Source organism: Scatophagus argus, chromosome 14 (assembly GCF_020382885.2).
Source record: "Scatophagus argus isolate fScaArg1 chromosome 14, fScaArg1.pri, whole genome shotgun sequence".
NCBI lineage: Eukaryota > Metazoa > Chordata > Actinopteri > Scatophagidae > Scatophagus > Scatophagus argus.
In genome coordinates this window covers 13,527,042-13,549,556 of record NC_058506.1, presented here as the reverse complement: position 1 = coordinate 13,549,556, position 22,515 = coordinate 13,527,042, and the positions used below count along the sequence as shown (strand labels likewise).

The window sequence follows — 22,515 nt, the reverse complement described above, 5'->3', positions numbered from 1 at the left end:
AACACGGAGTTACACTCCTTGCACCTGCTTATGCCAGCAAATTACAAAAGAAGTCCTGATTTGATTTGGGACCTGAACAGAACAGAGCAAACCTGAATTGTTAGTGGTTTGAATGGTGTGGGACCATTTCCGTTTGTTCATCAGTGTCACATGTATCACAAGCAACCTGTAATCATTCACTGAACTAATTTTATACTTCTCACTTTGTCTGTAGTGGGTGCAGCCTGCTAGGCCACTATGTTTAGGGCATTAAGTTGACTTATCATTTCAAAGGGATGATTAGATGCTACGGCCTCAGACCGTGCGAAACAAAAGAAAAAAGGGAAGACGGAGATAATGGAAAAGTTAAGGGAGAGGTGAAACAGGGATGGAAAGATCAGTGTGTGTGTGTGTGTGTTTTAATCTCCCAGACCTCCACACACAGCCTGGCAGGCAGGAGATGGTACTGATGGTGCTCGGAGAGAAGGGAGCAGGCAGCTGGCTGCCAGCATAATTCAGTGTCATGCCCTTGAGCCACACCTTAGTCGAGAGACACCCAACTGAAGCACCGTCCTTGCTCTCTAGCGTCTTAATGTATACTCGCAGTGAACACGAAGTGGTTTGTGATGTTGATACACACACCTAATTTTAAAGCGATTTCCCAGTTCAGTGTGACAGCAGTAAAACTTCTGATTTAACAGTGAACTGTTAAATTCTTAAACATAAGGGTTCTGCAGGATTCGCCAAGTTAACGGACATTTTTACCACCCCACATAACACAGAAATTTAAAGATATGAAAATCCAGTAGTGAATTATTTTTCATTATATCACATTTTATCACACAAGTACTTTGCAGCAGTATATAATGATTATTACTAATGACATAATTAATTCAATTTACACAATCTGGATCAGGAAAAGTAACAGGAATAGATGAACCAATTATAATAATGATGTAAAGATTTATGTTCATTCAGGCTTTAGCTAAAAATTGACACTGGCCATTACAAGGCAATGAGCTTAAAGTAATTAGCAGTAACATCTTACTTTTGCCGTTGATTAATTAAGAGAGCAATGACTAATGTGTTCAAGTAAGTTTTCAAGTAACTTGCCAGACAAACAGTCCATAGTCCACAGTCCCAACGGTGGGTAACTTTTTTTTTTTTTTTTTTTTTTTACACCTTCTAAGGTCTCTTTTTGCGGAAATTAAATTCAGTGCCTTTTAAAAGACTTTTCAAATCCTGCAGATACCCTTTAGGAACAAAAGTGATGAAGACAAATTTCTGTTTTTATCTCAACATCCTTTTAATCACTTTCTTTGTGTGACTTTTCTTTTGTTTTTTTTTTGGAAGCCCAGCAAACCAAGCATTTGCATTTCTTCTTCACTAAAATAAGAACAATTTTGACAAGCAGAAGACACAGTGCAATTAAAACAAGTGCCAACACATGCTTCTCCTAAGCATTCTGGCCACACCTTCATTTTTAAAACAAAACAAAGACAAAGAAATATGACTCATCTACGTCTCACTCAACTAACGCTGAGCATCACAAAAATAAAACCAGAGAGACGAATCACTTGCATAAATATGAGAAAACACTCACATAATAAACGAACCGAAAATGTAAGCAGATCTAAAACATTTGTATGTAATTACGTAATCAAATCCCTTTGCTAAAATGTCATTAAATTAAAAGGGTATGACATTTACATTACAATCCCAGTGTTTCACAAGTCGCCTGCTAAAGGAAGTGAGCAACTAAATATCAGTCTTTTGTTTGGCTGCCATTTGATCAGATGAACCACTGGCCGCTCCACTGTTGCCTCAGTCAGATAGGCTGTTATCTCACTGGTGAACAAAGTCGGGCACCAGTCAGAGACCAGTGGAAGATGTGCTTAATCGCCAGGCAATCGATCACGACCAAGTTCATCTGGCCAGTCTGCGGATGTTACTGAGCAGTCTCCTGCTGTATTCCCTGTGGTCGACTGGTTGGACTTCCATTACAGTTACCTTCACCCGACTCTCATCCTGAAGAAGAAAGAAAAATCCTGAGTTAGTGACATCTCATAAAGAGACATTTTTACCCTCTATGATCAGCATCATTCAAAAAAAAAATATATATAAGAGAAGGTATTTACTGAAACTGCATACACATGTGAATGGGTTCAAATGGTAACCAAAACCCAAACACAAATCAGTTTTAAGCCTGTCGTCTAATGGCGGAGGCCGTTGGCTGGTTGTTGGTGCGCGCTGACATGACCTTCACATTTTCAAACTACAGCACATCTTCGCAAGCAGGCATGTCTTTATTTCGTGTTTCATTAATACCAGGAATGTTGCAGCTAACAAAAGCAGCAAAAATCCTTGCAAAAAAATGTTGCCCATCAGATTTCATTCGCACGATCTAATTTCAGATCTTTTTGTCATCTCAGACTGTCTCAGCATTTCTTTGAGCTATTTTTTACAGCAAAATAAATGAAATCTTTACATAATTTGTTGTGACGGTCTCTATTTCTGACTGCACACCTGGAAAATTCATAAGCTTGTTACCATGACCACCGACAAGCCTGACCCATCATGTCCTTAGCTCGGGCAAAACCGCATATTTAACAGGGTTTATAATATGTATCATAATATGTATCATTTACTTCTTCTGTTTTTATATGTTTGAAAATGGAACATTAAATTATAAATCCTTCACTTATCATCAAGGTTCGCACTTTGAGGGACGCCTCTAGATATACAGATGATGAATTCAAGGATTTCTCAACAAAGCACATCAAAAGTGCGCTAACAGACCCAAAGCTAATTACATCCAATCTGACATGAAAATAAACAAATTAAGAGAGACCACCACTGGACATAAAATACTGACCAGCCATGGTTCAAGGGTTTTTTCTCTGCACATCAAAGTATGCTCTACATAATATTTTTCTCCTGCAGAGATAATGACACACTATATGAATAGAGCTGGCACCGAGGCCACTTAGCTCAACACAAGTGTTACAAATACAGACAAGAAACTTGCAACAATACAAGTGATCAAGCTGAATATAGTTTGGGCAAAAAATGTTTGTGATCTTGTAGGAGGAACGGGGGTGAAAGGTGGCATTTTACCCCTGTATTTCCCTTCTCTATAGTCAACAAAAATAGAGATTTATTTTTTTTTTAATTTTAAAGTTAATGTACATTTCCTTTTGAGAATGCCAAGGTGGATACACAGCAACACCATTCAGTCTCGACAAAATGGTGGTAACAGCCACAGTCAGTAAGACATATTTCGCATTAAATATGATCAAATACTGCAGAGGTTCCTCATGAGGACGTAAAGACAAAAACTCATTTCCATAATAACAGCGGTTATTATGAGAAGGCTTAATCCACAGACAATTCATTAATCAATTAGTATTGCATCCAGCATAACGAGCATCAAGGATTTAACATTTGGCCGTTACCTCCTGTGATTCAACACCTCTACAAGTATTTTTTAATTTGCATCTACCTGAGGATAAAATGAAACAAATTAAACAATGCAGGGGGCTGTCAACAAAGAGATACCACTTTACAAAAGGTGACAACTTATTTAAAAATAATAGTCTTGCAAAGGAGCAGGGTACTATGAGATAGAAGTCTTATTAATTGAATGTGCATACACTAATATTCCAATCACATCTGGAAAAAAAAAACAATTACTCAGCGGCCTAACAGTAACCCCATTCTCTAACTCTACTTCAGGTGGTGGGGTTCTTCCCTGAGGAATTAAACAACACAACTTCTGGTTCCCGACAAGCTGACAAAACATGTATACACACACCGTTACACGCATGCAAATAGCCAACACACGCCTCACAGAGAGTTAATGAGATGCTGTACTGTACTGAACAATGAAATTACATAAAGCTGAGGATCCCTGCAGAGACATTTGGATAATGAAGCTATAAATAATATAATACACAGATGGGTTACATGAGAATGGGAATTACATCAAATTTACAAATGTAACTCCAGCTTCAACGCATTCACTCAAACTGTTATTTACACAGGGAAAGGCTATTGAAAGCAAGCTCTCCTATCTGGAATAAAATACAACATACAAGTATAATATGATACATACATAATACACATGCAATACAGCAAACCATGCATTCAGAGAAAACATATATATTCACACTACTACAAGGCAAAGTCAAAAGGGTGTTATTTCATGTTTCGGAAAATTATTCCACTTTTGCAGAACATAACATTTTAAAGCCAATTTCATGTGCTAGTGGTGTGGCTCTATGGTTAGTAACGTCTATCTGTTGCTCCACCACCAGACTGAAATTTCCCACAAAATTTTGTACAGACATTTTTGATTTTCACATGATGTATTCCTTGGCTTATCTTCGAGCGTCACCACTTATGGTTTTTCTTTGAATTCCTTGACAGCTGGGTCCACTCATGGCAATCTATGCACTTGTAAAATTTGGTACATTCAAGTTCCACCCAGGGTGAACTGCAATTACTTTGAGATTCGCTTCTCATCAAGAGCTTCAGCTGTACTTTGTCTTTAGTTTCATTGAATAAGGTAAGCATTTTCCATCTGAGCAGAGGATCTAAAGATGGGAAGTGTTGTATTTCTGGACACGCTGTAAAGCCCCTTGAGACAGATTTGTGATACTGGGTTGTATAAAAAAAACTGATTGGACATTGCAAGCATGTTAGCATTCCAAGGTTAGCATGTAGCTCAAAGCACCATTGCATCAAAGCCCAGCCTCACAGAGACGGTAATGTAGCTGTAGACCCTTAAGGCAGAGACATCCTCCCGGTAAACATACCCAGCATGAGCTCTTATACACTGCTGGAGGAAGCCAACATCGGTCCTCAAGGGAACGGTACAGACGTAATCAAAGCGCTTTTATGACAACAGACATGGCGTCTGTGAAGGAATGTGCACTGCTGGACTGATAGCACAGAAGGAGGAAAAAAGGGAGGAATAGACAAGGAAGGAAGAAAAGAAAAAAATGACTTAAAAAGATGCTGAAGCATACAAAGCTGGACATGTTCAGCTATAGCTCTGTTTGTCTGAACAGCCATGACTGTTTTGAGCAAAAGTCAATTCAAAAAGAGTGAAATACAGCAGCCATATTGTCTTAACAGCACTATAGACTACCAGCGACCCTGTGCTCATTTTCAGGTGCAAGTTAAAAAAGGATGCAAGAGAAATAATTAGTGTTCTCCCTCATCCATATACGAATCTTCTCAACCCCTTTTCACATGCAAAGAGACAATTCAAAGACTTGAACACGATGCTGATGAGGCCTGCAGAGTGTGCTTTGTTGATGATGGTTCTCAGTGGCCTGTCTGTTAACATAAGGCAGGAGAAACAGGTCCCATCTGACACTAATGTATTCACTCAGACAAAAATCAATTAATTCACTTCAGGCAGACAGATGCCCTGGCACTCAAATACAGGCACAGACCCACACACGCACACACACAAACAGTCATTATAGTACCACAGATTTAAGATGAACAACTCTCTAGCGTGGAAATGTCTCACCTAGAATTGGACTCAGCATATTGCATTTCATTACTGGATGGAAATCAGATGCACTATTGTTAAGTCCATCACTTATCTTGCTAAGTAAATCAAATCCTACAGGCCAAATCTGATATCCACCATCATTCCATCAACTCCACCTGTAACAGAGTGAAAGCAGCCTCCACGAAGCTGAAATCAAGGGCACAAGTGTCTGATTAACACTGAGCACTCGCTGCCTCCTCTGTGGGAACCCACCTTTACTGAAACATGACAGACAGTTAAGATGGACTTTTATCTGAACACAACACAGCCAGTTTGGACATGTATGTACATCCTAAATTATTTGTACATTTATCTACTTTAGACATAAACCAGATTATGCTATACAACGTAAAACATCAGTAGCTGTCATTTGTATGAACATCACCAACAAGTACCTGGTAATAAACAAAATAAATCTCTGCCTGTGTGGAAGAAGATTACTTCAAAACAACTGGCATTTAACATCAAACACAACTACTTTCCATCCTCTGGTGTTCTGCACTCACACGGATTACAGTACCGATAAGAGGCCAGTGGGCTTCAAGGAAAGAGCTTGCTGGATCAAACATCAAACCCTCTCCTTCCTCCACACCTTTCCACCATGGCGAAATGATCGGGTGCCTCTAATAATTTCTTTAATGTTCCAAGAACAACAAAATAACAATCGAGTCTGATTGCGTTAGGTACAGCGCACAAAGAATCTCTTCATAGTCATAGTACGTAAGAAAGAGAACCGTATTCCTGTAGTCGCTGATCTACTGGGCATGTGCGGGACGTGTCCTCCAAGTGGACTCCAGAAAGTCGTATGAACAGAACTACTAGCTGTGTGTCTGGAAGTACAACCCAGGCCTAAAAGTTAATACTTATAGTTGATGATAGGGAAAACTTTTGGGAGCGCATTGTGCTTGTTAAGTCTAAAAATCAGTAGTTTATCATTTCTGCTCTGTCCTAAAATAAATCAGACTCGAGTTTATATGCAAGAGAAGTTCAAACAGCAACTTTAAAATATGATCCTAAGCGGTTCTGTGGTGCCTTTAGACCAAAAAATGACAAATCACAAATTTTGTAACTTCATTAATCTTGTTAAGCTCTGACATTTCATTACATTGGTCTATTTTAATAAAAAACACTGTGGAACACGTCTTATTTTCTCCTGTGTCGCACTTGTAAGTCTACAGGAAAGAATTGAGGCTGAGGCAGAAAAGACACGCTGAAAAACAGAATCACAGACTCCGTCTCCGTTCTGTGCACGTCTTTGTGATTCACAACCCTTGAAACTAAAAAATAGCCATATTTGAATAACACCCGCTGAAAATAAATTCTGAACACAACGATAGGCTGTGTGCAGAGTATGTATCTGCTCAGAGTTCACCATTTCTACACTGAAGAATGCTGAAATGATCAGTTCTCCAATGCTCCTGTTGGGCTTCATATGAACACTTGCACCTTCCTCCAACACTCCAAAAATGTAACAATGGATGGATTAAAGAATAAAAAGATACCGGAAAGTTACAGTCATGATTTTGTGCCATTACGGTCGTCTTCTTGGAATTATTTCATAGAAATGTCATCAACACCAGTTTGGCACTTCTGTGCTGTTTTGTACACTTCTGTCTCCCCCTTATGTAGCTTCTATACCACCTTTAAAGTGTGATCAAAAGTGAGATTTTCCAAATTAAGTGCTAACCAAGAGCACTTTAATAATGCAATTTAATTAGAACACATTATATATTTGAACAGATGTAACTGTAGGCTGGGGGAAGTGTAGAATTTAATATTGCTAAATGAAAGGACTCTCTATGCCTCAAATACAGGCATGCACTACACAATAAACGACAAGTGCTTACTGTGCCTCGTTAAGCCAGTCATTTGTTGTTATGTTAAACTGATTTGGTGTAAGTAATGGAAAACTGGTGATATTTGTAACCTGTACCATTTGTTTTAGATGAACCCATGACTCTTCCTGTAATGCAGTCCTGAGGACAAGCTGTATTTTGAGCGTCTCTAATCAAAGCTTTAAAAGCAGCAATAAAAGCAAAATCATCAGCATGTTGTTTGTTCTGACGAACATTTCTGTATTGTGGCCTGTGATGGAAATTGCAGCCTCCAGGATCTGCTAGTGGCGGTAAGTAGCAGTGGTATTCTGACATTTACTGTTGACAGACAGCCAAGCTTCCTCTTCACTTTAACAAATATCACCATGTACTGAAATATACTGTAGCTACAGAATACATGTGAATCTATCTACATTTGTGTATGAGACTGAACAGCACTGCTTTGCTTAAACTTAAACTGTGTCAGTCCTCACTGTAAAGGTTTTGCATTCTTTTCCAGACTCCAGACTCCACTCTGGCTTGTGAGAATGGCTGCATTCCCTCTAAGTGCTCTTGAGGTCAGGACACAGTCAGTTCACTGCTCATCCTACATCTCAATCATTCCATTCAGACTCTTGGTATGTGCCCCAAGTAGCAAATTAGCCTCTAAATAATTAAGCTAATTAGGCTTAGACAGACAATAGCTAAATGCTAATTAGTGCCTAATTAAAGGAAATGAATGCACAGCTGTATTTGTTTTCTGTTATCCAAAGTGCACTGGCTACATAACAACTCCCTTGTCACTGTGATACTAATTGAAATGATTCTGGATTCATGTTGTGTGACTGGCATTGTGTTGTGATTATTTTGACATATCTTGTTTTGTGGTCTGACATACTTGGGACCATAGTTCAGCAGAAGATAATAATTGACAACAATTTGGCCTTACAAACATGCAGCAATGTATCACGCTTGAAAACAAGGGGTGCTTTTTGGTATTCAATGTGAATTTTTCAATCAAGCAAACTCTTTGAACACCTCTATGCTATTTACTCTTTGGAAAGCATCCCTTTGCTGCAACCAGCTCATCCCAAAAGGCTGCTGCTTTTCAGTCAATCCTTTGTGTCAATCAAAACACTAAATCTGTAAACACTGCAAGTTTTGCCATCTCATCATGTTGTAACCATCATACTTAATTTGTCACCAGAAACCCTGACAGCAGAAGTGTTCCTTGGATCTGACAAAACCAGAATACTTAAATGCTACAATTTCTAATTAAAATTTGATATCTAAAATGAGGTCATTGTCATATGTCACACACACACACATAAATACTGCCAGTTTACCCAACTATTTGAGATAGTGAAACTGACCCTAAATTAGACCATTTACTGTTTTTACAACAATGCCACTTGTTTCCAACCCTAGTTATTTTGAAAACCCCTTTTCTCCGGAACCATTATTAGAGTTCGGGAGGAAACAGAATGACTGCTGGTGTATTTGTTCAGTACAGTGATAAGACAGCTGTTTTGTAGCTGACATGAACTAGCCAATCAGGGTTGAGTATTCCTGCAAGGCAGAGATCACTGAAAAAAAAAAATTCTCACAGCTTGCAGGACAATGATGAGCACCATTGTATGTCATTATCCTCTGCTCTTTTCATTTTGGTGAAACTAAATTGCATCACATTGTATCAAATTCCATTGTGTTCCCGTTAGCTATAGTTACTTACATTGTACGTCTCCAGCTTGACTCTGTTTTTAAAGATGTGAGTTGTGAAGTTGGCTTTATGGAAGACGTCATCAAATGCAGCCTCGTCCTTAGGAACACAAACACACACACACACACACAGAGTAGATACACAGTCAGGACTGGTGGTTTACAGGAAGTAGCCTGCTAAAGTTAGATCTCCTGGAAAAATGTCCTTGCCTGCAATATTCTTGTAGTATTTTAAGTGGTAAGTAGTTTAAGAAGAATTGTCTTTGGTAGTATATAAACAAAAGTATTAAGACACAAGACCAGTACACCAACAGGGACTTTAATGGAATTGCAGTGTCTCTTTGGGAATTTTTGCCCATTCATGTACTAGAGCATTTGTGAGGTCTTTGCTTTGTGCACTGGGGCACAGTCATGGTGGAATATATAAAAAGACCTTCCCCAAACTGTTGGCACACAGTTGAAAGCATAGCATTGTCCAACATGTCTTGGTACGCTGAAGCATTAAGGTTTCCCTTCACTCGAAGTGAGCACAACCTCTGAAAAACAGCCCCACACCACACCTGAATTTCATAATGAAGAGGTGTCTCAGTACTTTTGTTTATATAATGCAGGTGTTTGTTCATTTGTGAGGATATTTCTGTAGATCAGGGTACTCACAACTATAGAAAGAACAACACGTATGTTTGTGTGTGTGTGTGTGTGTGTGGGTCTCACTGTTTCTCTGAGCTGTCCCAGTGTTTCTGCACTGTGACCTAACAGGGCCTCAGCTGTCTCCTGGAAGCATGTCACCCACTGGTTATCCCCGAAGTCTGCTAAGTTGGCCTGAGAGTCAGACAGACAGGATGATAAAGGGAGGGGGTGGCGGCGAGAGATTATTCATGTGTGTATGTGTTAACACAGAAGTGACAATATTCCTTAAAGTCAATGGAATGTGTGACAAGTGTTAATGATGTGCACTGTATGCACTTACAGAAAGTAGGAGTCTGTATTTGAAGTTGTGGAACTCTCTGTTGCACTTTTCGCAGCGGTACAGTCCGTTCTGTTGGTCTATGACCTTCTTGTTGCAGTCTGCGGATGGACAGGCCTGGTACAGACAATTCTCCTTACGAGCGTACAACAGTGTCGCCACACAGCTGAAATAGTCCGCCTGAGAAAAGAGAACAAAAACAAAAGAGAAAGAAATTGAATTACAGGGATAGTGCTGCAAGATCAATAAAAACAACCAAATCAAAATCTGCTGCAGTTTGAATGTCTAACAGGCTGCAGTTGATTTGCATGTGTTGCCCCTTACGCAAAATTGTGCTGAGGAGAAATCTAACCTGTAAATCAAGTTACATGCCGGAAAAATCTTCCAAACCAAATGAACCATGAACACTATCATTTAATTATGCAAAACGTTTCCTCCTGCACAGAGAATGTGAAGTTGGCTGTCTAATCAAATGTCATACCACCTTAAACAAATCCTGACCAGACATTTTTCAAGAGCGCTGCATGAAATCTATCACTTAGGCAACTGGAACTGCAACAGTGAAATAACTCTTGCTGAAATAACTCCTGAGAGAGGACAATGCAGCAGTATGATTGACCAGCCAATTAACATTGTCCCTCAAAAGCATAATTCAAGTCACTAAAAATTTTGTGCACTGACATAAAACAGGAGAAAAAGAGTGTGAGCACCAGTGACAATAGATCATCTAGTCTCCCTGTTAAACTGGCAGCTTTCTCCTTTAAAAGTGTTGGTGCTTTCTTGCAGTTCTGGCAAAAGCATGATGCTTGTCCCTTTGACTGGCTTATAGTTATCTTGTCTCATTTAAGTTTCAGCACATACCCATCTGATTCTATCTGAGTAAAAGAGTTCCATCCTATACTGCTTATGTACAACATTAAAACAGTTTCTCTTTCAGGCTGCAGTTGTAGGGCCAAGTAACTTATACAATAATACAGCCAGATGCTTGTGGGACCACCTCACAATAGACTAAAGGCTTGTTGGTAAACTATAATATTTATGAAGACAGAACCACTTTAACCTGGCCACATTTTGAAAACTATTTTTTATCTTTAAAAATTCAGTAGGTCATTTTGAGCCCAGTGAAATGGATCCTCTCTTTCTCGCTGACATAGAATTAACAGGATATAAAAGGGTGATTTCACAGAGTTTGAAAAAGCAGGTTTATGTGTGCCAGGAGAGAAAAAGTCTGAGCATTGCAAAGACAATCTCGAAAGGTGTACATTGAATAGACCGGAACAAGACTTCTCATCAAAGTGTTTGTTATGTAGGAGGCTGCACGTTGGTAGATGAACAAGATGCCAGGTGGCTCACGCTGTAAGAACACAATGAGTAATCAGCAGTCCGCAGCACAAGACTCAAAAACACATGATGGTGGTCTGGTACGATGACCAATTTCAGAACACGTGACTCCTGAAGGTCTTTCTAGATTAAGTTTCCAGTGGGCTAAGTAAAAAAAAAAAAAAAAACTTTCAACAACTTTGAAACAACTTGGAACTTTGAGTAAACACAGTTCAAACCAAAATAATGGACAAAGCGTGTTGTCATCCATGTGCATGGCAACAACTGCACAGGACATGTTCTTGGTGGTCACGTTCATTCATTCCTGACCATCATACAGCTTCAGGTGATGGATACCGTGTCTGAGATAATGCTACAATCAGTGCAGAAATTCTGCAGAACTGGTTCATGACAATGCTGTGATATCAGTCCAACTAAACAGCCATGGGGTACAGTCTAAAAGAACAACATTTGAAACAAATATTCACTCATTTCAAACCTTTGGGTGAATACTCTTGAGTTTATGCTCTGTTGTCATCCAAATGGTATGAGTATTCTTTTGGCATTTTCTTGTATTATCATTACTGGTATTTTACTTTACAGCATACTGCAAATATCACGATACAAAAGCCTATCAAACTGAAGTTGTGAAAAAGGATGAGCCAAAGTGCTCCTTCTAGTGCAGGCAGTGCATCCTTCAGCAGTTTAAAGAATGCGAATAAGCTGCTTAGGGTGAAAAGAGAAAGATTAAATAAAATTAAAATAAACTCAGATCAAACTTGGCATCATCAGTAAAACTGCTGCCAACAAGTCAGTCCAGCTGGTAGATGCACGCTGTTTACACATCTCTATTTGACTTCCAAACAATCTTGGAACAGTTTAAAAAGAGAGCAGAGGGAGTTTGAGAATTCTATGCATAATAGATGTGAGATGAGATGAATCGCTCTCTCTAATACACAAACTGTGCTAATATACACACCCAGTAGCCCACAGACATGTACACGTGGCAAACATGCAAGGTTATATGCATATAAGACCCAAAGTTACACATTTGCAATACAGATACAATGAGCTAAACTTTTTTCAGTTTTGAATATAAATCAAAGTGCACCAGTCAAACAGAATCAAATTAAAATGCAGCAACGTTGCGGTAATTTAAACAGATATTAGCACCTTAAGCATTAGAACTCACACACACTGCTAACATCAACATCTAAAAAGAAAGCACATGCTAATTCTGGAGAGAAAAAGCTATTTTCTCGTCCTGTGGAGGAGCACAGCATTCGATTTCCATAAATGTAAGTATAAAGAATGCACACAGCAGATGAACTGTATCTCACTTGGAAGAGGGGCACACGTGTACGCGCCTGCATGGAAACATACATGCGTTAAACACAAAGCGATGAATACGATATACATCCACACGTGAGCCACCAGAGGGTATATCTCCTACCAGGAGAGCAAACCTTAAACAAGATGTTGGAATTACAGCCAGAATTTAAAATGAAATGCTTTAAAATGCATTCTAAACAACAACTACAAGCTAGAGCGGGGCCAGACTCATTACTAATGTTGGCCTAAATGAGTCTATCAAAGGCTCTCTCTAGGACGCTGGCCAAATCCACACACACACACACACACACACACGCCGACAGAGCAATGCTGTTCCTTCTTTATACAACCCACACTTTCTGTAAAGTGTTCAGCAAGAGCACTGAATGTGAAAAGGCCATTGTGTTCTCTGCATCCCTTCTGAGCTGGGTGATGCTGTCCTGTGTCCCCAAGACCTCTGCAGATACTGTCAGTCAGACTTAGAGCTCTCTGACACTTTCTTCCCGCTAGCTAACACTGACTCACAGCCTCATAATCTGTCCACCCATCCATCCACCCAGCGCCCATGCCACCCAGCAAGAACCCCTCCAAAACACTTACTAAGGAGGTTTTTTTAATTAGGACAATTTCTCCCGTTAGCAACAGCCCTCTCCCCCTCAACACTCCACTCCCATGTTTCCGCCCGCATGCCTGCCTCATCACATTTTGCAGACTCGGGCAGATTGGAGCGCTGGAAGGATGGAAGAGGTGGGAAGGCGATGGGTGGGGAAGGTGGTAGGAGGGTGCACGCGGTGGAGAGAACAGGATGCTTATCTTTGGGAGCTTGTTGAGGGCTCGTGATGTTGGCAGATGCTACCGAGAACATAAAGATAGAGGTCAACAGGATCTGGACCACAGTACTCCCATCACGACTAGACCACTCCAACTAAATCCGCCTGCATTTGTCATCATCTCTCCCCTTCTGTGCTTTTTTTCCCCTCTTCCTCTGTATTCCAGTGTGTACACAGAAGCCTTGGGGCAAAGTCTTAACCTTAAGCACACTGAGGAGAACCTAGAAGAGCAGCATGACTAACACTGCACACAAAAACAGATGCACAAAAAATGCTCATAGACACACTAACACAAAAATGTGTGCGCAGACTTACCTAAACATTCACGCACATAAACACACACTCACACACACCCCAATGTTCTGAAAATAGTTTTCATTCTTATCACACCAAATCCCTGTGTCACCTTCTGGCACCTAAATGCAATTAAAATTTGTATGTGGAAGGGCAACCAAGTGAAAATCTACTTCACATAATTGACGTGGCTGCACATGCCAACTTTAATGCTTGTCCCAAAATCCCAACACACACAGCTACATTAATTAGAAATGGCTTGTACACTTGCAAACTCACACACACAAACACACACACGGTGTGACAGAGTCACAGTCACGCACATACATGGAGGCAAACAGGTAGAATATCAAATTAGGTTCCTTCAAACTATAAGCTAATGATTTGGATTCCATTATTATTACCAAAGCTGCAGCCTCAGAGTATGTGATAGACAACCTCCTTTAAGCCGTTCAATTACAGAAGCGGTTGGGGGTATGCAGGGCAGAGGAAGAAAAGAGGAGAAGACAAAGAGGAAAAAAGCAAAGGTGGTGGGGAGGTAGGGGTCTGAAAAAGAGGGGAAAATATCTGAGTTTGAATTATTTACACATTCTCACCTTTCAACTCCTTTCCCCACATCTGCCAGTTAACTGTTCCTATCTGTATCCTTTTCTCAGTTCCCCTTGTCACTTTTCTCTTTTCAGTCACCACACTCTTCACTGCTTCTTTACTTTTTTCTTCCTGTGGCCTTGTTCCCCTCCATCCGTCAACTCATGTTTGTGAGTGACGTGAAGTTTAAGTGACTCTGCTTGAGCTTTTCTACACGTGTCTCACTCTCCCACGTTCGCCGTCCATGCTGATTTCCTTCTGGTAACGTTAGGCCTTAAAGGCTTCCTCAATGTCCAACACATAATTAGAATTTTTTATTAGAAATAAAACTGATCTCGAAGCTTACTCATAAGTGGTTTCCAATTAAACATGAGGGATGAGGGTGAGTAGTCGGAGATAAACCTAATTAATTAGGCAGAAAGTTTGAGTGGCACATACCACTTACATGCTCTCTACTTTTAGATGAAAGCATGATAATTTAGAGTGATAACACTTCTTCAAATGGCACGCGGATCAATTTGAGAGTTCTCACATGCTGCTCCAATGCCACGTGGCAGTTCAAATCGGTGCTGCTAATATGTTCAGGTTCACTATCATCCTCCCACAGCTAAAACATGGGACGCATGACTCTAATCCATGAAGTCACAGCGAAGCACAGCCTAGAGCTGCTCTACTGACAGTTTAAAGGACTGTGGGTTTCTGTTTGTCCAAATGTTTCTATTCAATAGAGACTGAGATGTGGTGAAATCACTCTATCACTAAATCCATGTCTGTTCAAAGAAAATCATCTCTGATTGTTTTAAGGCCTTCAGTGTAAAAAAATCAATGCTTAACTGTCTTCATATGAGTTGTTTTTACGCATAACTGATGTCAATTTGTGTGATTTTGCATGTTTTTCAAAATGTTTCAGCTGAATTCAGCTGGCAAAAAAAACACTGTATGTGCAGCTAAAGAAGCAGAACTATAGTGATTGGGTAGTACTAGCAGTCACGGTAGTCACGCTCTCAACGTTACAGTCCCTCAACATGATGGACTTGTCCCTACGTGACTGAGAAACTTTGGTGCAAAACAATGAAGCTCCAACTCTTTGATTCTCATAGACTGACACCAAAACCCAGTGTTCACTGTGTTTGAATTTGAGCACTGAGAGATTTTCTGCTATCTGTGCTGTAGCTATGCAGTAGTTATGCTGAGGTTCCATCATCTATAGAGGGTTTTCCTTTCATTTGTCTTCAAACAGTAGCCAGCTGCCCGGGCGAGAAAAGGATTTTCTGACTCACATATCAATCTGCTTCCAGCCAAAGTTCTCAAAAAGAACCGGCTCAGAGATCTAACTAAAACCAAAACACAAATAACAAGATTTGTTTTCTGAAGTTACACAACTCGTAGCTTCATTTCCACCTAATCTGCTGTATATCCTCTGTTCAGCGTCTCAATAAAAACTTTTGTTACACAGTCACGTGAAAACATTTAACTAAATCATCAGCGTCGCAGTTGCTTGCAGTATTCATAATGGTTGTCACATTCTTGAACGTGAACTGCACTGATTCATGTATGTGCCTAAATCAACCTACAGCTAAAGTCAGTGAAGGAGAAATACTGTAAATGTAACACATTTAAGTAAGATGAGTGCATATAACTTAAGTTTATGTCTTCATTTTCAACCACTTACTTTGTCTTCGAGTTATTCCTTTTTATGATCAAGACCATTCAAAGTGTATTAATAAAGCATGAGTTCCAGCTCCTTAAAAAAAAAAAAAAAAAAAAAAAAAAGTAAACTGACTTATTAACAGATTCAGCTGTAATTTCACTGCAGAGTTTGACAAAATGACATAACTGAAGGTCAAACTTTGGGCTTAGGGTAACTGTTAACTGGGCATTTTATGACACTTTATAAACCAACTATTTAATGACCTCAAGCAAGATTATAATCACCACATCAAGCAGTATTATGTATAATAATACAATACATATAACTGCCAGCTACCCATGGGAACACAGCATCTGACACGATGAAAACATGTCTACATCTCATCAAACTCTGTTTTTCAGTAAATGTTCCTTTAAAGGGTCCATGAATGTAAATTACAAAAAAATACAAAAACACGTACACCATCTCAATTACCTCTACTGGTGAAAGTAATTTTGGTTTCATGTGCCCTGGTTTTTAGATCACAGCCTGTGGTATTAATTGCAATTTTGCTGAACCAAACCTTTTACTGTTCAGTCTTTTTGAATATTTCACATTTTTTCTAGATGAATGCATGTGCTACTTCATATGTATGTATGTATGCACTGTACCTTCTCTCCGTGGCCCATGTGTTCATTCTTAACATCGCTCAGTGCTTTCCAGTTCATCTTCGCCCCACTCCCCACTGACCACGTCTCCGTCAGGGACTGGCTGTCCTGCGCAAAGCCTTCCTGGTCATACCTATATAGTGTGGACATTAAAACACACAGCACATATGTACAAATAAATGTATGCGCAAACACGTTTTCACAGCAAAACCAGCACAAACATGTTAAATATGACATGCATTATTTAAAGTGTGGGAAAAAAAGCAAAAGAGGGCCCCATGAAAACCACAGATTGTGTTTGAGAACATGACTGGATACTGAGGTGACTAAACCACACAAGACACAGCATCAATATTATTCATCTGTGAACATGTCCAGGAGTCTGCCTATCTCTTTGTCCAAAAGAGTGTGTAAAAGCAAGTGTTTGTGTACATATATGAATGCGTGTATCATCTACAGACTTTGATTTTTCCTGTGAAGGAGATACTTCAGTGTATCTACTGTCGACTAAAGAAACCGTCTTCAGTCATGACTGAATTACTCCCTTAATCCCTTAACTGATATATAGCCACTGCATCTGTATGCTGCAATCTATTCTGCAACAAGGCTGTCTGTCATGGACAAATGCATTCAAGCTTCAATCAGCTTTTTATATTTGCATACATTTCTCTGTCCACGCTGTTTCTTTACTGAGGGGAAAAAGGAAATCTAAACTTGTCCATCTCTCTTTTTGTCTACCCATTCCATCTATTCATTTATCTGCCTTTTTTAACATTCCCTTTAAAATTCTTCACGCAACAGTGTGACTCCTGCTCTGTATTCTAGCTGAGCACAACAATCTAATCAAGACATCATCCAAATTCATCAGCTTCCTTCAATTATGCAAGTAAATCTGGTCAAAACAATCCCAAAAGCACCACATCGCCACAGGAGCTAGAGTCAGTCAGACACTCTTTGTCTTTGTAAAGTGCAGACCTAAATGTTAAAAAGGAGTGAAAAACAGTGCGTCTGCTCTTTGAATATCATTCATTGTCATTCGTTCACAGCGTGTAAACTGGAGAGACGACCAAACAGCAGCAGAGATCAGGGAGAAAAGCCAGGGATTAGAGAAGAATGGAAGGAGGAATAAAAGAGAGGAGGGGAACCATTTTTTAGTTTTTAACAATTGTTGAATGTCAGGATGAGATGGTGTATTGACCAGAGACTAATACGACCAAGATTAAAGCTGGAGCAATGGAGCCTGCCCCTCCTCTCGCTCCCTTTCAAACACACACGCCTGCCTGCACATGCACACAAGTAGCTTCCATAACTAAAGCAACGCACACACAAAAAGCTGCTGTGAGCAGTTATCCAAATTCATATAAGAGACATTAACAACAGGAAGACTGAACACAGCTGGTTACTAAAATAGACAGCGCTTGTTTTTACTGTACTCTCACTTTGAAGCTCTGAGCATCTTGTTCAACATAATTCTTTGCCTAAAATAGCTTTCATTGTAACACACAGGCAATCATATGCACACTGAAGCATTGATATGTGCGGACATAGAGAAATAAAAAAAAAAACAAATAAATAAACGCATTTATATTTCAGCAGTGGCGTGGAGTTGGGAACAGCCTTAATGAGTGAATGAGTCATATCATATCAAATCCATATTCAGGAACTGCTAATAAGAATCCAGTTTGATTTGCCTCCATCTCTCTGTGCATGTAAAGCAGCAGTTCAGAGCTGGAATCCAGAAATATCCCTCCACTGCTTTTCTGTTGTTCACTCCAGCCGATCCTTTCTACATCCTGTCTAGAGTCCCACTGGGACTGAGGAGGCATATGCTACCGTGTGAATTGGTGAATTGACGAATTGACGTGATCATCAGGACTTTACCGTTAGGCTTGCCTGAGTGTGTGCACGGTTAGGTTAATTTAAGCAATTCAGCAAAAAGAAGATACAATCTCCTTTGTGTGTTTACACATGTCCTGTCTTGTGTGGCTTTTGTGATAAAGCGATTGAACGTCCATGCACGCAATACATGCCAGCATGATCACAGTGTATAGAAAATTCTGTGTGAGTGTTCATGAATATAAATATAAATGCATATATAGATATATATATATATATAGCACTGTATGCAAGAAAACCAGAGTGACTCACCAGGCCCTCAGTCTAAAGGCCTCCGGTATGTCTGGGTTGACCATAACTGTTGAACTGAACAAAGCAGAGAGGGATCGGCCCCCGAAATCAGACAAGCGAGCACCTTTGATGGCGACCACAGGCTGCCCAGAGCCGTCAAACTTCTCCGCCTGAGGAGAGAAACAACTGGTCAAAGACAGTAAGTGAAGGAGAAGAAGATCTGTAACAGCAGACAGCAAAAGCAATCGTGTTAGCGTCTCTTAAATGTTGAGTCTACAGCTTGCTGGAGAGACGAGAAAGCAATATGCCGTATAGTTTGCTTTTATAATTGGTCAACCTACAAGTTAATTTGAAAGTCATTTTTGGATTTTGGCACAGAGGAGGGATTAGCTCTTGTAGATTGAATGAGCTTAGAGAAGAATGGTGCCATTTCATGCACATTCGAGAGTTATTTAGCCTTTCGTCTCAAATCAGGGACTCTGGTCCAAAACACTCCTGAAGGTCACAGGAATGATTTGACCGATCCAAATTTTACAGCCCAGGAAACGCAATCAAACGACCGCGTATGCAAGAGCACACACACACACACACACACACATATATTACTGAAAGTGACACATAGCCACATACATGGATGGGCACCTTCATAAACACACAATTAATTATAGCCTGCTCTATGTTTTTAAATCACAAATCCATCACTGGATACAGAGAAAGCGAGAGGGACAGATTATAGTTATTACCTCCTCTCCCCACAATGTGACTGCCACTTCTTTGCCAGTTCTGTCTATTAGTTTGAGGGCCCTCTTGGAGACTTCTCTGCTGGTCTTGGTGGTGATACGGGATACATCCTCCACACTCTTACACACTCCAATCACATCTATAGACAGAAAGAGTCATTTTACAACTCCATAAATAGACATATAGGAAACTCAGAAATAGATGCATGGTAATATGATTACAATAAGGTAAAAAAAGAAGAATGAATGCCTGGTGGTTGTATATCTCCCTACACCGGTGAAGTTGCAGTTAACATTCATGTCCAGCATATAATATGTACTATGTAGACAATATTGGGACAGACCTCTTTCTTATTGAATTCAAGTGTGGTATGGGGCTGTTTTTCAGGGTTTGGGCGAGTCCCCTTACTTCCAGTGACGGGAAATCTTAATTCTTCAGCATACCAAGACAATCTGGACAATGCTACGCCTCCAACTTTGTGGCAACAGTTTGCGGAAGGCCCTTTTCTATTCCGGCATGACTGAGCCCCAGTGCACAAAACAAGGTCCATAAAGACATGGTTGGATGAGTTTGGTGTGGAAGAACTTGACTGGCCTGCACAAAGACCTCAACCCCATCCAACACCTTTGGGATGAATTGGACTTTTTGTCCAACATCAGTGCCTGACCTCACAAATGCTCTATGAAAAAAATTACCACAGAAACACTCCACAATCTCGTGGAAAGCCTTCTCAGAAGAATGGAAGCTGTTATAGCTGAAAGGAGGGACCAACTCCACATTAATGTCCATGTATTTATAATGCGATGTTATTCAAATCCCTGTTGGTGTAACGGTCAGGTGGCCCAATACTCTTTTCCATATAGTGTGTGTACTGATAGAGAGCTTCATCACATGGTGCAAGGACAATCACCTGGATTCAAAAATATCAAAACCAATGAGTTGTTGTGCACTACAATGTTCTAAATAAGGAGGTTGCTGCAAAGAAGCTACAAACTAAAAGATGTGGATTCTTCACACACAACTTCATCAGGACTGCACGGAAGATCTGCTGTCAATACAGTTTAAAGATTAGTGTTAGCAGTTCAGTAACCAACAAATCATTAAGTGGATATGTGGACATTTGAGCCACATTTGAAGAACCTCCCTTAAGGGGTTCCTGAGATATTGTGTTCACAAGAATGGTAAGGACAGAAAAACAACCCCATAACACAAAAGCTATCACATGCACGGAGGCAGTAATACTTTTGTGACTAGAGTCTTTTGGAATGTTTTTAAATGGTGTAATGTGTAAAAAGGCCTCTTGGATATACTGCCTAATATGAACCAGTATCAGATCATAAGCCGTGAAGACGAAATACAGCAGAGAGTTGACACCCCTCTGATATTGCCAAGTCGGACTGACATAAATGTCATAACGGGCTGGCTCACACCCAGGACCACACTCCGAATCACAACAAACACACTCATTCCTCATTCATGTTTCCTGTCACTCTCAAGGCCTGAAAACTTCATTCAGGATTACTGCAGTGAAGAGCAGTCACTGCTGAGCCTGAAGAGGGTGAAGAGCCTGGCCTACCATGACTAATATTAAACACTAAATCAGAACAAATAAAATTAATTTATGGAGCGCTTATTGTACAACAAACAGGATTGTCACAAGGTTACTGAAAAGAAAGGAAACAAATTAAGATTAAATCAAGGCAGGATTAATGCATCTCATTGCTATGACATGGGGTTAGATACACTGTGTGTGTATAAGCAGAAAAGCAATCAAAGGTGTAAACATTGGTGATTCGTCCCTTTTACTTGATATACAACTTTAGAAGCGCTGTAGAGATTCCTTCTAAACAAAATGTTTACATTCCGCCTCAGTCACCAAAACACATTGTCCATAAGTGTCCGGGACCTGACAAATCTGCTGATTTTGTTTCTTTACAAATAAAAGATTTGCAAAGTGTGTTCTGAATATTTTAAATTGTGTTTACATTCATGTTTTCAAAACTGCAGCGTTCTTCTTTGCCTTTGCTGTCGCACCGCTAAGTTTCTCTGCTTGTTAGCGCTCCTATCTGTTAATCAACGGAACAGCGTTAAACAGCTGGCAGATGCTCGTATCATACTGATGCGCTCATTAAAACATTGCTCCATACCACTACAAGTGGTCAAAAAATCCACAGGACACCTTTAAATGGCTTAACAATGATTTTCCGTCAGTCAACTCATGGTGTCAGTGACCATGCGTTAATTAAAATGACTGCACAGAATTGAAATATAGATTTTGCAAACCAGTCTTTTGTGAACTTCGCCTCCTGTCTGCTACCTCTGCTAACCTTTTCCTAAACTCTTCCTCTCCCTCCTCGTCCACCACTCCTCCCTTGCTCTCCGTCTGTACTCTCTCAGCCCTCCTTAATTCCATTATGATTGAGACGATGTCACCCACCTCTGAACTCCATTATCACCACAGGAACAGAATGACAGTTCTCATTACCATGTTATAATCCCCTATTTAACAAAGGAGCAGGGAGAGAGTGTGTAAATGGAGAGACAACAGATGACACACAGGACATGCAGCACTGCTCCTCTGTGACGGACACAAACACCCTCCTCCAAGTAAACCTCTCAGTGCATCTCTAATCTGCGTAGTGTCCTACTGAGCTGGCTTCAACTGCTCATAGTTTACACTAATGTAATCATGTAATTAACGTAAACCTATACCAATCTACCACACAGTAGGTTACAGTGTGTTTTTTTACACTTCTTTATGACCATTAACTGTAATATGCTATGCTGACATTTAGAAGCAATAATCCCGCTAGTGCCATCCAGCAGTTGCTGTAGGCTATGACCTTATGTAGAACAGCACTGCATTAATGTGACTGATCAGAGGCACAAGAGACCACACAGATTTGCGCTGACGGTTGTGGTGGGAAATGGAACAGATAT

The 22,515-nt window shown here is 40.1% G+C and overlaps 1 protein-coding gene across 2 annotated transcripts in view; it reads right to left on the bottom strand.

The window, feature by feature from the left end:
- Positions 1–1,124: 1,124 nt before the first annotated feature.
- Positions 1,125–22,515, bottom strand: part of LOC124070654 (replication protein A 70 kDa DNA-binding subunit-like) — a 36,270-nt gene continuing 14,879 nt past the window's right edge. For both annotated transcript variants that reach the window (XM_046410754.1, XM_046410755.1), the window contains 7 exons: positions 19,578–19,714; positions 18,856–19,004; positions 16,711–16,840; positions 10,049–10,225; positions 9,793–9,900; positions 9,092–9,178; positions 1,125–2,007 (listed from right to left, as the gene is read on the bottom strand). In XM_046410754.1, coding sequence (XP_046266710.1) covers positions 1,906–2,007; positions 9,092–9,178; positions 9,793–9,900; positions 10,049–10,225; positions 16,711–16,840; positions 18,856–19,004; positions 19,578–19,714 — 890 coding nt within the window. In that variant the 3' untranslated portion in view covers positions 1,125–1,905. The remainder of the gene's footprint in view (positions 2,008–9,091; positions 9,179–9,792; positions 9,901–10,048; positions 10,226–16,710; positions 16,841–18,855; positions 19,005–19,577; positions 19,715–22,515) is intronic.